General features: G+C 36.7%; 1 protein-coding gene across 1 annotated transcript; it reads left to right on the top strand.

Moving 5' to 3' along the window:
• The first annotated feature begins 7,830 nt into the window (after positions 1-7,830).
• LOC112003329 (uncharacterized) lies at positions 7,831-8,217 on the top strand. The gene has a single exon (XM_024035515.1). The coding sequence runs from the start codon at positions 7,831-7,833 to the stop codon at positions 8,215-8,217; it is 387 nt and encodes a 128-aa protein (XP_023891283.1).
• Positions 8,218-13,874: the final 5,657 nt, after the last annotated feature.

Below are 13,874 nucleotides of genomic sequence, written 5' to 3'. Positions count from 1 at the left end.
CTCAGGCCCAACACATGCATATGGCAAACAACACTCATACATGGGGCGGGGTGCAACTCCATAGAGCTACATGGGATTCGTATGTTCGAATTCCCACAAGTGTTACTCGAGAAACGATTAACAATAGGTTGACTATCCAAGAGCTTGGTTTGCCAATTGCAAGCAAAAGGCGAGTGACTCACTATCCTAGAGTCACTAAAAAAGAAAAACAAACATGGCCAACAACCGCAATCATCAACCAAATGAACAAGGTGCTCTTACGATCTAAAAGGACACAAATCTGTAGTGTCCTTCTGGGACTCTTGCTTCAAACTTCTCTGGGTGACTGTTGCCTCTAGGTAATTTCTATCTCTATCTAAATCTCTTTAATTCTGGGTGGTTCTTACCTCTATCTCAACCTCTTCTACTTTGGGTGGCTTGTGCCTTAATTTTGGTGTACATGTTCAATTTCAAGAAGGATATATACTTAAGTTCTGTGTTCTTCTTTTCTGACTTTTCTTGGGGGTTATGCCTACATATTCAATTCTCGAAGGATATGTGCACAAGTATGGTATGATCTTGGATGAAAAGCTCACATGAAGGGCTTTCCAACATGCATGGGATCTTCTTGGTGATTTTTGACTCCCGAGGGAGCTTTTATCAATAGCTGTTGACTTGCAAGGAAGTCTTTGATGATGCATAATCACTAGGGGAAACGACTCGCTGAGGAGTTTTGTGTTAGCAACTTTGACTTACGAGGGAGCCTTCTTTTTCTTGTAATTCACAAGGGAGTTATCTTGGTACTTTAGACCTACGGGGAAGTCCTTGATGACTCTAATCTACTAGGGAAAATCTTCTTTCGGCAACTCACAAGGGGGTTATCTTGGTATTTTGGGCCTACGGGGAAGCCCTTGATGATCCTGATCCACTGCGGAATGATTTTCTTTTGCTAACTTAAGAGGGAGTTATCCTAGTATTTTGGACTTGCAGGGTAGTCCTTGACAATTATGATCAACTTGGGGAATGATTTTCTATTTGTGACTTACTAGAGGGTCAATTGATGTTTTAACGCACGAGGGAGTTTCCTTGGTGACTTCTAATCCACTGGGGAGTGTTCTCAGGCCTTCTAATCCACTGGGGAGTGTTTTTAGGATTTTTATATTTTTCAACGCAGTGAAGGGTATTTCTGTCATTTTAGTGCAACTCTGTAACATTTTGATGTTTCATGACCCATGAGGGTTGTCTTTGAAATTTTTTTTCTTACACTTCTCATCTTATGGGAATCCCCAAGGATATTAATTTTTTTTTTTTTGCTAACCTACACATAGTTTAGCGAGAAGCCTAAACCATATGTAGTTTAGTAATTAAATGCCTTCCCTCCTCTTCATTTTTCTCCAACAGTTACTACTATTTCTTTTTCTTCTTATTTACTTCATCTCTTCATTTCCTCTCTAACTCTTCAACTCCCTCTCTTTCCCTACGAAAACCTTTTGCCTCTCTCCCATTTCCTCATCCAATCCAAATTAGAATCATAAGAATCTCTCTCAAAAACTCTATCATCTTCTTCAATGTCATCTAAAGCCAAGAATACCTCCTACATTATTTCTGGCAAAGTTTTCAATTTCATCAACTAGGATGGAGCCACAAGGTTAACAGAGCCCCCTCCACTGACTTTTAGGTCATAAAACCATCTTTCAGAGGTGCACTCCCTAAATTCAATGAGACCCACATTGTTCTAATCTTAAAAGTAAAAAAGCTAAAAAGGGTGACAGATTTCCGCCCGATAAGTATGTATAACGTTGCCTACAAAATTACTTCCAAAACTATAGCTAACAGACTTAAGCTAGTGCTACCATAGTTGGTGTGTGAGAATCAAAGTGCATTTGTGGCTGAAAGGCTCATTACAAATAATATGTTGGTGGCAACGGAGACAATGTACCACATCAGCTAGAAAAGGAAGGGGAAGGCGAGGGAGATAGCGTTGAAACTGGATATGAGTAAGGCCTACGATAGAGTGGAATGGAGATGCTTGGAGCGGATTATGCAAAAATTAGGTTTTACGGAGAAGTGGGTCACTCTTATCATGCAATGCCTAAGCACAGTTACTTATGCCATTTGGATAAATGGAGTCCTTCAAGGTCACATTATTCCTTCAAGAAGGCTGCATCAAGGGGACCCACTGTCACCCTATTTATTTCTCCTTTGTACTGAAGGCTTATCAGCAATGCTCCATTAAGCAGTGCAAGATAAGAGACTAAGAAGGATTTCAGTTTGTAGAAGAGGGCTGAAAATTTCCCACCTCTTTTTTGTGGACGATAGCATAATTTTTAGGAGAGCTACGAATTAGAAGGGTTAGAAATTTTGAGAATCCTCAAGGTGTATAAGACCTCCTCAGGGCAGCAACTAAACAAGAAGAAAACTTCATTATATTTTAGCAGGAACATGATGGGGGAAATGCAAAATAAAATCAAAACTATGTTCGGTGCCCAGGTGATCAACAACATGAAACATATCTCGGTCTTCCTTCCCTTATTGGAAGGTCCAAAACAAATTCTTTTGCTCTATTAATGACCAAGGTGGCACGCAAGCTAGTTTGAAAGAAAAACTTCTATTGGCTGCCCGAAAAGAAGTGCTCATCAAGGCTGTGGCCTAAGCCGTCCCGACCTACACAATGAGCTATTTTAATCTCCCAGATATCATTTGTGATGATCTCACTAATATGATAAGGCAATTCTAGTGGGGGCAGAGAAAAGACGAAAAGAAAATGGTATAGGTAAGCTGGGAGAAAATGTGTCAACCTAAGGAAAAATGAGGAATGGGATTTAGGAACTTGAAAAGTTTTAATAAGGCACTCCTAGCAAAGCAGGGTTGGAGGAGGTTACATACAAATTCTCACTTGATGTTTTCAAGGGTTTTCAAGGCAAAGTACTTCCTAGATGTGAGTTTATAAATGCCACTCTTGGAAAACATCCAGCATTTGCCTAGAGAGCATCATGTCTGCACGAGCCATAGTAGAGAAGGGAAGGAGATGGAGAGTGGGCAACAGTAAAAGTATTCACTTATGGACAAATAACTGGTTACCTTCCAAATCTTACCCACGGATTCTCACTCCAATGCAGGCCTCATGGCAAATGCAAAGGTTGGTGACCTCATTGTAGAAGAAATTGGGGAATGGAATTTTGTTTTGGTCAGACAACTTTTTTGCTCTATGTAAGCGGACTTGATCCTGAGCATCCCATTAAGCCTAAGACTACCCGTTGATAAAATTGTGTGGAGTGGTACAAAAAATGGGAAATTCTCTGTCAGCAATGCATATCATAGTATTAGGGAGTTAAGAGTAAGAGCAACAGTGGGGNTCATAAAACCATCTTTCAGAGGTGCACGGACTGGATTGGTGAGTTTGTCAAAATTTTCTCATTTCCAAGTTTTGTTCTAATCTTTTGTTTTTCCGTTTTTAGACTTGTAAATGCTCAGTTTTTGTTTGGGATAGGTTTAGATGAAAACTTGATGTCCTAGGTGGGGTAGGAACATGTTGAGGATGAGTTTTGATTCATGGTAGTCCAAAACTGTCGAAGAACTCATTCTATCTGCATTCATGCGTTCACATGCGTCATGCATACTTGTGCAACCAATCTTTATGCGTATGCATCCATTTTCATCAGTTCATATGAACGCATGTAGGAACTCTATGTACACATACACAGGTCCTACATACACATATTAGCACTCAGATTTCACTTACTTTTCTTATCTAACATGATTCTTATGCTCATGTTCTTGTCTACTACAAGTTTTACCTCTTTTCTTAAGTAGGGGTAGTGCTAGTCATCTCTTTGCATGGTATAAGGGCTTGACAAAAGATACAAAGGCCTTGGTGAGTGTGACCAGTTTCAAGCCAATCCTGTGTTTACTTTTGGAAGGTATCACCAGCAGCATTCTGGTGCAGGCACTTGGTAAAAGGTAGTGGGATACTAACCACTCTTTCACATTGCTGGGAAGGAGATGACGGTGACTCCCCATGACTTCCACTGGAAGACCAGTCTGAGATCTGATGGGCCTATCATTAACTTAGAAAGTGAGTCAGACATTCAGCTCAGCATCAACCTACTAGGGCGTACGTATTCGAGTGAGTGCATGCACTATTTTGACTTGTAGAAGGATTACGGGCCTCCTTCTCTGGTGACACTTGATGATTATGCCCGGATGGTCAGGGATTCTTGCTGTCCCTGCTAAGGACATATCTCTTTGCCAATGAAGGGTAGACGGTGTCTTTAAGGTGGCTTGCTCTCTTTTGTGACTTCAAGCATGCGCAAGAGGCAAATTGGGGCCAAGCTTGTCTTGCCTACCTCTATTCGGTCATGGACACACTCAGTTAAGGGACTCTTCGTCAATTGGCGGGGCCTTAAAAGTTCCTTGAGGTTAGACTTTCTTCCCTTTTTCTTATAGTTTCATGAATTGTACTTCATACTTCTACAAACTATATCTATTCATATGCTATCTAGGCTCAAAAAACTATATTTCATGCTCTTGCAAACTATATCAATGCTCTATCTTACAAACTATCATCTTGCAAACTATACTGTACTCTTTTCTTGCAAATTATATATGTTTCTTGCAAACTATCATCTTGCAAACTATATCTATTTCTTGCAAACTATAATCTTGCAAACTGTATCTGTTGTTTGCAAACTATCATCTTACAAAATGTATTTGTGCTTTCTTTCTTGCAGCGTTGGGCCTTGAGCTATGGCCTCATTTCCCGTGGTGCAGATGTGGACCTAAAGGACTTCCCTTCAATCTGGGCCCATCTCAGCAATCTCACCTTTGAAGATGCGAGTGAAATTCTTCTTTCCTAGCTATCCTTGCATGTTTCAAAGGTTTTCTTTCTAACTATAATTGTTTTTTTGTTTTCTTGCAGATTGCTTGGGACCTTAGGTGGGTATTCCTCCCATTGCTAACCTTGAGCTGGAGGCAATTGCCATTTTCTTTTCATGGGCCACTCAACCTTTGGAGGGTGCAAGCTTGAGGATTCTATACTTAGCTGAGCGAGCTTCTTGCTAGCTGATGGGTGAGGATACGCATGCCTTAGGTTCCGATGGATTCTCCTCCATTCATGCTTGCCTTGCTTTTGATGACTGATACTAAGTACCAATTATGGAGGAATGGCATCCCTTATGCCAAGTGGCTCTTAGGCGATTTTGATTATAATGAGTTCAGCAGGACTCGCCTTGTGGCTCCTTTTCCCATTGGGGTATGTACCCTTCTGTCTTCCATCTTTCTTTTCATTTTACCTTGTATTTCTGCTTGTTATGGTATTCAAATGTGGTGATCATTTCAGGGCACAGTTGGCCCAATTGTTGGTGGTCCTGTTGACCCTCTTCACTTGCCTTGGTCGATCTACACTTATGGTCCTAATAGGTTTGCTTAAGGGCGTCTTGTTAGGTGTAACCCAAATGTCTTGGGTTATCCCTTCCTTCAGGGTACACGAGCAGTGAGTTTCCTCTATCTTTATCTCTTGCACTTTCTTCTTTGCATTCCTTAGGCTTGTCCATTTTTCAAATTCAGCCTACTATAGCAGAGCATGAGGAGCTTGTTTGGCTTTCTAGGAACCTTAAGTTAGAGGTGACTGAGTATTCTAGATAAATTTATAGGCCAGATGGTATCCTTATCTTGATGATGATGACGACCCGAAGGCGACCCAGAGCTCTCGACCTAGGAAAAGGCACTACCGTCGGTGATCCAGTAGACACACACACACACACACACACTTTCCAGTTTCTTTTCTTTTCCTTTTTAGCATTATCTTATGAACTTTAGGTTTTATTTGATACATTGGATTGTATTTAAGAACATCTTTATATTTTTGCTTTTATTTTAGGGCCTGCACTTATTTACAACTTATAGGAGATTTGGATATGTATGCATCTTATATTTATTTTGCTTTCCTTTTATTTACTACTTTGGTGAATGAAAATCCCGATTCAAATCTGCCTTTGAGTAATCCTTTGGGTGGTAGGAGTTATAAGAGAAGCCTTGGTATGAAAAATCACACTCCAAATAGGAAAGGGAATCTAAAACCCTAGTGAACTTGCATATGCATACGCACGTGTGCATACACAAGCTTTGACCATGCGTATTCATCCAGGACCATGCACATACATACTGCCAGGCAGAAAAACCCTAGCCAGCTTTTTCCATTATAAAACAATTATGAGAGGCTTCTAAACCTTCATAAAACATATTTTAAGCCAAGGATCCAATCTGTAAGGTCCCAAATGGCAGTTCACTTCTTTAGAGGTTTCAATATGGATTAACAAGCTTAATCTCAATTTCAAGGATGCTCTCATCCCTCTTAGTCACTCTTTTATTTCTTTCTTTCATCAAATTAAAGTGAATGAGCTTCTTTGCATGCAACCACTGAGTTTTGGATTCCTACTCGGCATGTATTCCAATTCAATGGTGTGGAATTATGCCCTACTCTTAAGGAGTTTGTGCAATCATGGGTGAGCACAACTTTAGTGCTATCATTCTTCCTACTCTTCACGAAGATCTTTTTGACCTAGCTCATCAACTTTAGAGGGTTCCCCTAGCCATGGAAAAGAGATGTTGCAAGTCCAACAAATTGAATTTCTTCATGGCATTCAAGTACTTTTCTAAGAAGGATGTCCCTTGGCTGGAGTAAAACATTGTTACCATCTCAACACTTTGTGCCTTTTCATTCTTGCAAGGTTTTTTTGGTGCGTGAAACACCTCGTGTGGATCCTGGAATTCTTCGTCTGGTCAAACTCCAGGGAATGGGAGCCCACTAGCCCTTGTCTTTGCTAAAACCCTCAATGGTTTGGATGCTGTTCATAGGGAGGAAGCAACATTCTTTGTGGGGAGTTCTCTCATTCTTTAGGTATAATCCCTAATTTTTTCCTAGATTTTCTCAATCTAGTAGGATTCCTCTAATTTTTGCGTGGATCTATGAGAAGCTCAAGTTGCTTTATCCCTCCCTTGTTCATTCTAATCGGTATCAACCGAAACACTATCGTGATCACAAGCTTAAATACAAAGATGAATCCTACCAAGCTTACTAAGTTCTTGAAGTGTCTTACTTCCGTGGATATCCAATGGGTGGTGGAATGGTGGCATATCAAGGCCATGTCTAGTTGTGGCTTTAAAGAAATTGTGTACCTTTGGTTGGGCTTCACGGTTGCTCTTATTATCCTACATGTCGTATTGTACAACAATTTAGTGACCGTTAAGGGGTACCTTATGGCAATGGTTCTTCCCATACCCTAGCATTCATTGAGAGAGGGGGGGGGGGGGAGGGAAGCTTGATGGCTCGGGGATGAAGCAAGTCTAGAAATGTATCTAGAATTTGAAACTCCCCAATAAGATTCGGAGTTTTGCCTAGAGGGCTTGCCACAACCCTCTAGCAACCAAGTCAAACTTGAAAAAGAGGCAAATCACCAAGGATGACATTTGCACAGAGTGTGGGAAGGAGACTAAAACTAGCCTGCATTTGTTTTGGTTCTATGATAGGGTGAAGGAGGTTTGGAGCAACAGTAAGATGGTTCTACCTTTCTTTATAGATAGCAAGTGTGGATTTTTGTTGACATAGTGTGGCAATTGGTACAACATAGATCAATATGCTCAAGTTTAATGGAGAAAGTCTTGTCGTTATACTTGGAAATCTGGAAGAACAGAAACACAGTTCGCCACGGGGGAGTACAACGTTTAGGAAAAGTTATGGTCAAAACTTCAACATCTCTGGTGGAGGAGTACCGAGTAACAAATGAGAAGGAGTGCTGTATGAACCTTGTTATGTAAGACAAATGGCACCCTCCAGACCCCCCTCAGTTCAAAATGAATGTAGATGGAGCTGTATTCACTGATCAGCGAGCAACAAGCTTTAGGATGGTGTTGCGAGACTCACAAGGCACAGTTTTCGCAACAATGAGTAAGAGATTCCCAGCTACATTGGCAACGCTGGAAGTAGAGGCGAAATCCATGGAGACAGCAGTCCATTTTGCGTGGGAGATGGGGTTCAGGGAAGTTTATTTTGAGATTGACTCTATCACCCTCAGTAATATCCTCATGGCCAACTCGGAGGCCCCTGCATCTATCGAAACAGTCACGAATAGCATATTGTCCCAAATGGAGAAGTTTCGTTTTGTATCTTTTACTCATGTTAAACAAGAAGGCAATAGGTTGGTGATTTTGTCATATGGTTGGAGGAAACTCCCACTTTGATTGAGGATGCGTGTTCTCAGGATGTATCTCTCACTTTTACTTAAGGTTTATAAGAATTCCAGATTTTCAATATATAAAAATAATAATAATAAATAAATAAAAAAACTACACAAAGTCCATTAGCTCAACTAGTCTAAGGGTCTGTTTGGATGGAAGAGTGGAAAAGTGGGAGGATGAAAAATATTTAGTTTTCCCTCTTATGTGTTTGGTTGGAGGGGTGGAAAAGTGGGAGGGTGAAAAAATCTTTTATTTGGTTGGAGAAGAAAAATGAGAGTATAGAAAATAAAGTTTGTATAAAGTTACCATTATATCCAATTTAGGTAAAACAAAAATAATACATTATATTTTATTAAAAAAATATGTATGAACGATTTCTTCATTAAAAAACTAAAATAAAAAAAGGATAAGAAGTTCAAGAATCCAAAACTTTTTTTTCAAAAAATAAAAAACCAAAACAATATTTTTTTATATAAAAAAAAAAAAAGAGACTAAAACAATTGAAAAAAGAAAGAGTGTTGTATGAACACAAAAGAAAAGAACTAAAATTTTTTTTTTTTTTTTTGACAAGGAGTCATGGACCTGACTCACAAGTTAAGTACGCAAGTTCAAACTTACATATAACACATCAAGGAGGGGGTAAATATGTAACTTTAAGTGTTAAGCCCCATTTCTCTCTTTTCTTCCCAGTTTTCCTCCAAAATCGGGAAGGAAAAAAAATTTGTAGGCCTAGTGGATTTTTTTCTTCAACATTTTCCATTCTCTCTGTTTTCTTTCCTATACCAAATAAGGGAAAACATCATTTTCTTTCATTTTCCGTCCCTCTTATTTTCTAAAGGTGTGACAAAAAAAGAAAAACATTGAGAGAAAAACAAATATGAAAATTTCCCACTTTTGGATTTTTAGTGATAGTGGGTTTTTTTTCCCTAAATATATTTGTGGTTATTTTTTTTTTTTGAAAAAGTGGATCCCACACCCATATTTGCACTAATTTCAAAATTTTCTATGAAATAAAAGGACATGAATGACAATTTCCCATTGGAGTGAGAGTGATAAATCTAAGTTCCCCACCTTCCTCGAGAGCTCTAGAACATGGCAGTCCATATTTGATAAGGACTAGCTTCATTTCTCAAAAAAATAAATAAATAAATAAAGGCCAAATTGTTTTTATATGTTAGATTCTTTGGTTCTGAGTGTCCACGTGGCATGTCACGAGCAAAGACCACCGCCACATGGTCAATAAAAACCGCCGACACGTGTTTTTCTGTGACGGCTATTAGGTGAGCATTCGTCTGGACACGGTCACAGTCACTCTGTTGTAGGAGTGTCACAGTCTCAGCACGTGTTGTTCTTCTGTGTCGACTCAGTCTTTATTATTTGGTTCAGCCGAGTCAGTCTCCGAAACTTGAGGGGAGTCACTTTGTCAACGAATCAGACGGCGGGAATGAACTCTCTGACTTTTATTTTGATTGCGTGGCATATGATTAGCTGTTCGTATTTGACAATGGCCAACAGAGAGGTCAAAACCCCAAAAGTCATGAATAGTAGCTGTAGTCTCTACATGTGGGAATGATCAATAAGAGAGAAATGCGTCCTTTGGAGTATAGTTCTCCAATTTTTTTTTTTTAATTTTTTTTATGGAGATTAATGTTACAGCTTTTTTTTAATAGAAAAATTTAATGCTAAATTTTATAAACTATTTTATAACATTTTTATAAATTACCATGATCAATTTTACTAGTTCTCATTTGAGACTACTATTAATATTACTTTTTTATTTATTAATAAATATTTAATGTATTAGTAATATGTAAAAAAACGTTCTAAAATAATTTATAATTCAAACATTTTCCTTAAATGTTGCCGCATCACAGTAAAAGTTTTTCATTGAATGTAAGTGGATATATGTATATATAAAGTAAAATTTGACATCTAAATTTGTTAAATAATGTTAAAGATATTACAAATTATATAAACAGTTGAATATCAATTTTTAAATAAAAATACGACAAGTAAGTAATTTCATTTATTAATAAACACTTAATGTATTAGTAATATGTAAAAAAACGTTCTAAAATAATTTATAATTCAAGCATTTTCCTTAAATGTTGCCGCATCACAGTAAAAGTTTTTCATTGAATGTAAGTGGATATATGTATATATATAGTAAAATTTGACATCTAAATTTGTTAAATAATGTTAAAGATATTACAAATTATATAAACAGTTGAATATCAATTTTTAAATAAAAATACAACAAGTAATTAAGAAATTTACTTATTTTTTACTTTTTATGAGTCTTTTATGATAGAATTGAAAATAACACTAGCATTTTTCTAAATTTATTATCAAAACATTACATATTAGATACAAACTACCACCACTTTAGCATGAAACTCCATTCCTTTTAATTTTTTTTCTTTGTTTAGTGACTAGCATTTATTCATATTGTGTTCTTCAAATTAATTTAATCTCCATGCAAAATAAGAATGCGTAATTTGATCTGTAAGATGTTTGCATACTTATATTTCCTATGTAACAGTTGGATTTACTGGTCCAAAACCCTTTGTAAATGGGTAATTTTTAGGATTATTTAAAAAAAATGGGGGGGCTTATTTTGGATGATCGAAAGTTTTCCCAAAAAGAAAAGAAGTCATTTAATATGCCTAAACAAAAATTTTCCAATTCCAAGCAAGATGGAAGCAAAACCCGTATATTGATGTGTCCTAATCAAGTCTAGCCAAAAAGAACTTCAATTATTATTTTGATAAATAATTCAAATGAAATAGTAATACCAATAAAAGTCTTTCAACATAATTAATTGTGGCATACCAATATGCTTGAATTATAGGTTGAATGTACCATATATGGGCAGTTTGGCATGAACTCTCCACAGTTTTGGAACCTAGTCCACAAGAAATGCATTTCTTGAATTAGTTGCCACAATGATTTGAAAAATGGTAGTCATTAACCAAAACATATATGATTCTTTCTCATTTGTCTACTCTTGTGTTCTTGATTGTAGGTAATTGTTGAACCGACTGTGGAGAAATGTATCTCTCAACAGGTGTACGTGTCGTAAAGTATATACCAAATCTTTTGACTAAACAATTGAAAGATATATACCACCTGAAACTTTACAAGTTTAATTTACTGTGTCCAACTTAATTTTACATGCAAAGTTTTTTTCACTCTTTTGCTTGGGATATGAAGAAGCATGAATTTTAACTTTTTGTCACATCATAAATTCTCTAGTTTTGTTATGATGATAAAACACAATTTTAATAAAATGAAATTCCCCTTTATTTGATATTTAAAAAAAAAAAGAAAAAAGAAAAAGAAAAGAGAAAAGAATATGCATGAGTTATGCATGCGAAGGCTTACGAAGTCCATGAGTGAGCTAATCGGTAAAGCAAGTTCCTTTGCGTATTGGACACTTCCAGAAACGTGAAAGCCAACACTACGCACGTGTTGGAACATGTAGTTGCTTGTTACTTCTTGTTGCATGCACGCTAAAGCTTAATTATTTGGACAATGACTTTTGGACCCAAAGTACTTTTGGAATTTAAATCTAATACCATATATATATATAAAAAAAAAAAATTGTTTATGTTCAAACTATTTTTGGAGAAAACAATTCTCTTCATTTTGTTTGTTTATATACACAGCAAGGCAGCAATTAATACATGTGAAAGGTAAAACCATTTTTTCCTGCAAGGACGTGAGCTTCATGCGGAATTGTCGGCAAATTAAAGGCAAAACAAACGTGGAATTTGGTTTTGCATTGATATGATTTCATTTGTGAATGGTTGGACTCACTTGGATGATGATATTTTGGAATGAGTTAGGGGAAACCACCGAATTACAGGTCGGTAAGACTTAAAGATCGTAAAATTTGGGTTAAAAAGTTCAAAACGAAGAGTGCTGTTTTGGAAGGGTCTCTCTTTTTCCCTCATAGTCAGTGCTGATCGCTGACCCTTGTTGAGAGGGACTGGCTTTTTCTCTCTTTAAGGCAACAATTAATACATGTGAAAGGTAAAACCATTTTTCTCTGCAAGGACATGAGCTTCATGCGGAATTGTCGGCAAATTAAAGGCAAAACAAACGTGGAATTTGGTTTTGCATTGATATGATTTCATTTGTGAATGGTTGGACTCACTTGGATGATGATATTTTGGAATGAGTTAGGGGAAACCACCGAATTACAGGTCGGTAAGACTTAAAGATCGTAAAATTTGGGTTAAAAAGTTCAAAACGAAGAGTGCTGTTTTGGAAGGGTCTCTCTTTTTCCCCCATAGTCAGTGCTGATCGCTGACCCTTGTTGAGAGGGACTGGCTTTTTCTCTCTTTTTTTTTTTTTTTTTTTGGAGAGGGACTGGCTTCTTGGTCAGTTAGGTTTCTTTTGCTTAAACTGAACCAAATAAGCCCAATAGATTTTTGAACAAATTTCACTTTAAAGTTTTAATTCCATAGTTTAGGAGTACGTAGTTTAGATTAAAAGAATTTCAAAAATGACAAATTAATCCTTGAACTTTTGAAATGCAACAAATTAAATCTTGGAATCAAAATTGGTGTTAACTAGGGGTGGCAAAATTTGACACGACCTGTGAACCCGACATAATACGATACGAAATTAGTAGGTTATGGGTTGAGGTTTAATGGGTTCATGTCATATTCGGGTTGATATGGCTGACCCATTTAATAAACGGGTTGGGTTAATGTTGAACACATAAAACTTGTTTGACCTGTCTGACCAATTTAATTAAATGACAGTTTATCAATATACCCTTCAAACTTTATGTATATAAACTTATTAGTTGTTGTGATTTATTTTTTTTGAGATGTTGTGATTGATTATTTGTGATATTGGGATATATTTTTAATTTTGAATGATTATTTGTGATACAGTTACTCGTTAATTTTGAATTTTATATTAAAAATATTTATTTGTTTGTTTTTTCATAAATATATATATATATATATTTTTTCATTTTAATAAAATCTGATAAACAGGTCGACGTGATTGACCCGTTTAATAAATGGGTCGTGTTAGGGTTGAGGAATTTTGACCTGTTTAATAAACATGCCGGGTTAGTGTTGACCTATGTAGTCGAATACTCATGACTTGACACGACACGAACCCGACACGCGAACACGAATTGCCACCCTTAGGTGTAACACCATTAAGTAAACGTTGAGAGAGAGAGAAGCCAACACCACGAAAGAGCCAATGCCGACACTAACATTGCCAGCCTCCACAACACTCTTTTGTTTTTTAACCTAATTCACACTTTTAATGCTTTTTTTTTTTTTTTTTTTCTCTTAGTGTGCATTTGGGAGCTGATTTGCAGGTTGCTTTTTTACTTTTTATTTTTATTTTTATTCTTTTACTATTTATGTGTCTCATAATACTATTTTACTTTTTTTTTTCAACATGTGTGTGTATGGCTTTTTTTTTTTTTTTTTTAATAATTTTTTAAATTTTTTTTATCAATTGTCATATCTCCTATTTTCAGGTCCTATGCATGTTTAGTCAAGCCAACAGCAATATTACCGTTTGTGGGTTTCACATTCAATATATTTTTAGTTCTCTTTTACTTTTTTTTTTTCAACATGTGCGTGTATGGGCTTTTTTTTTTTTTTTTTAATCAATTGTCATAT

Source organism: Quercus suber, unplaced genomic scaffold (assembly GCF_002906115.3).
Source record: "Quercus suber isolate HL8 unplaced genomic scaffold, Cork oak 2.0 scaffold_206, whole genome shotgun sequence".
Taxonomy (NCBI): domain Eukaryota; kingdom Viridiplantae; phylum Streptophyta; class Magnoliopsida; order Fagales; family Fagaceae; genus Quercus; species Quercus suber.
The sequence above is the reverse complement of the archived record's forward strand: the minus strand, read 5'-3'. Positions and strand labels throughout refer to the sequence as shown.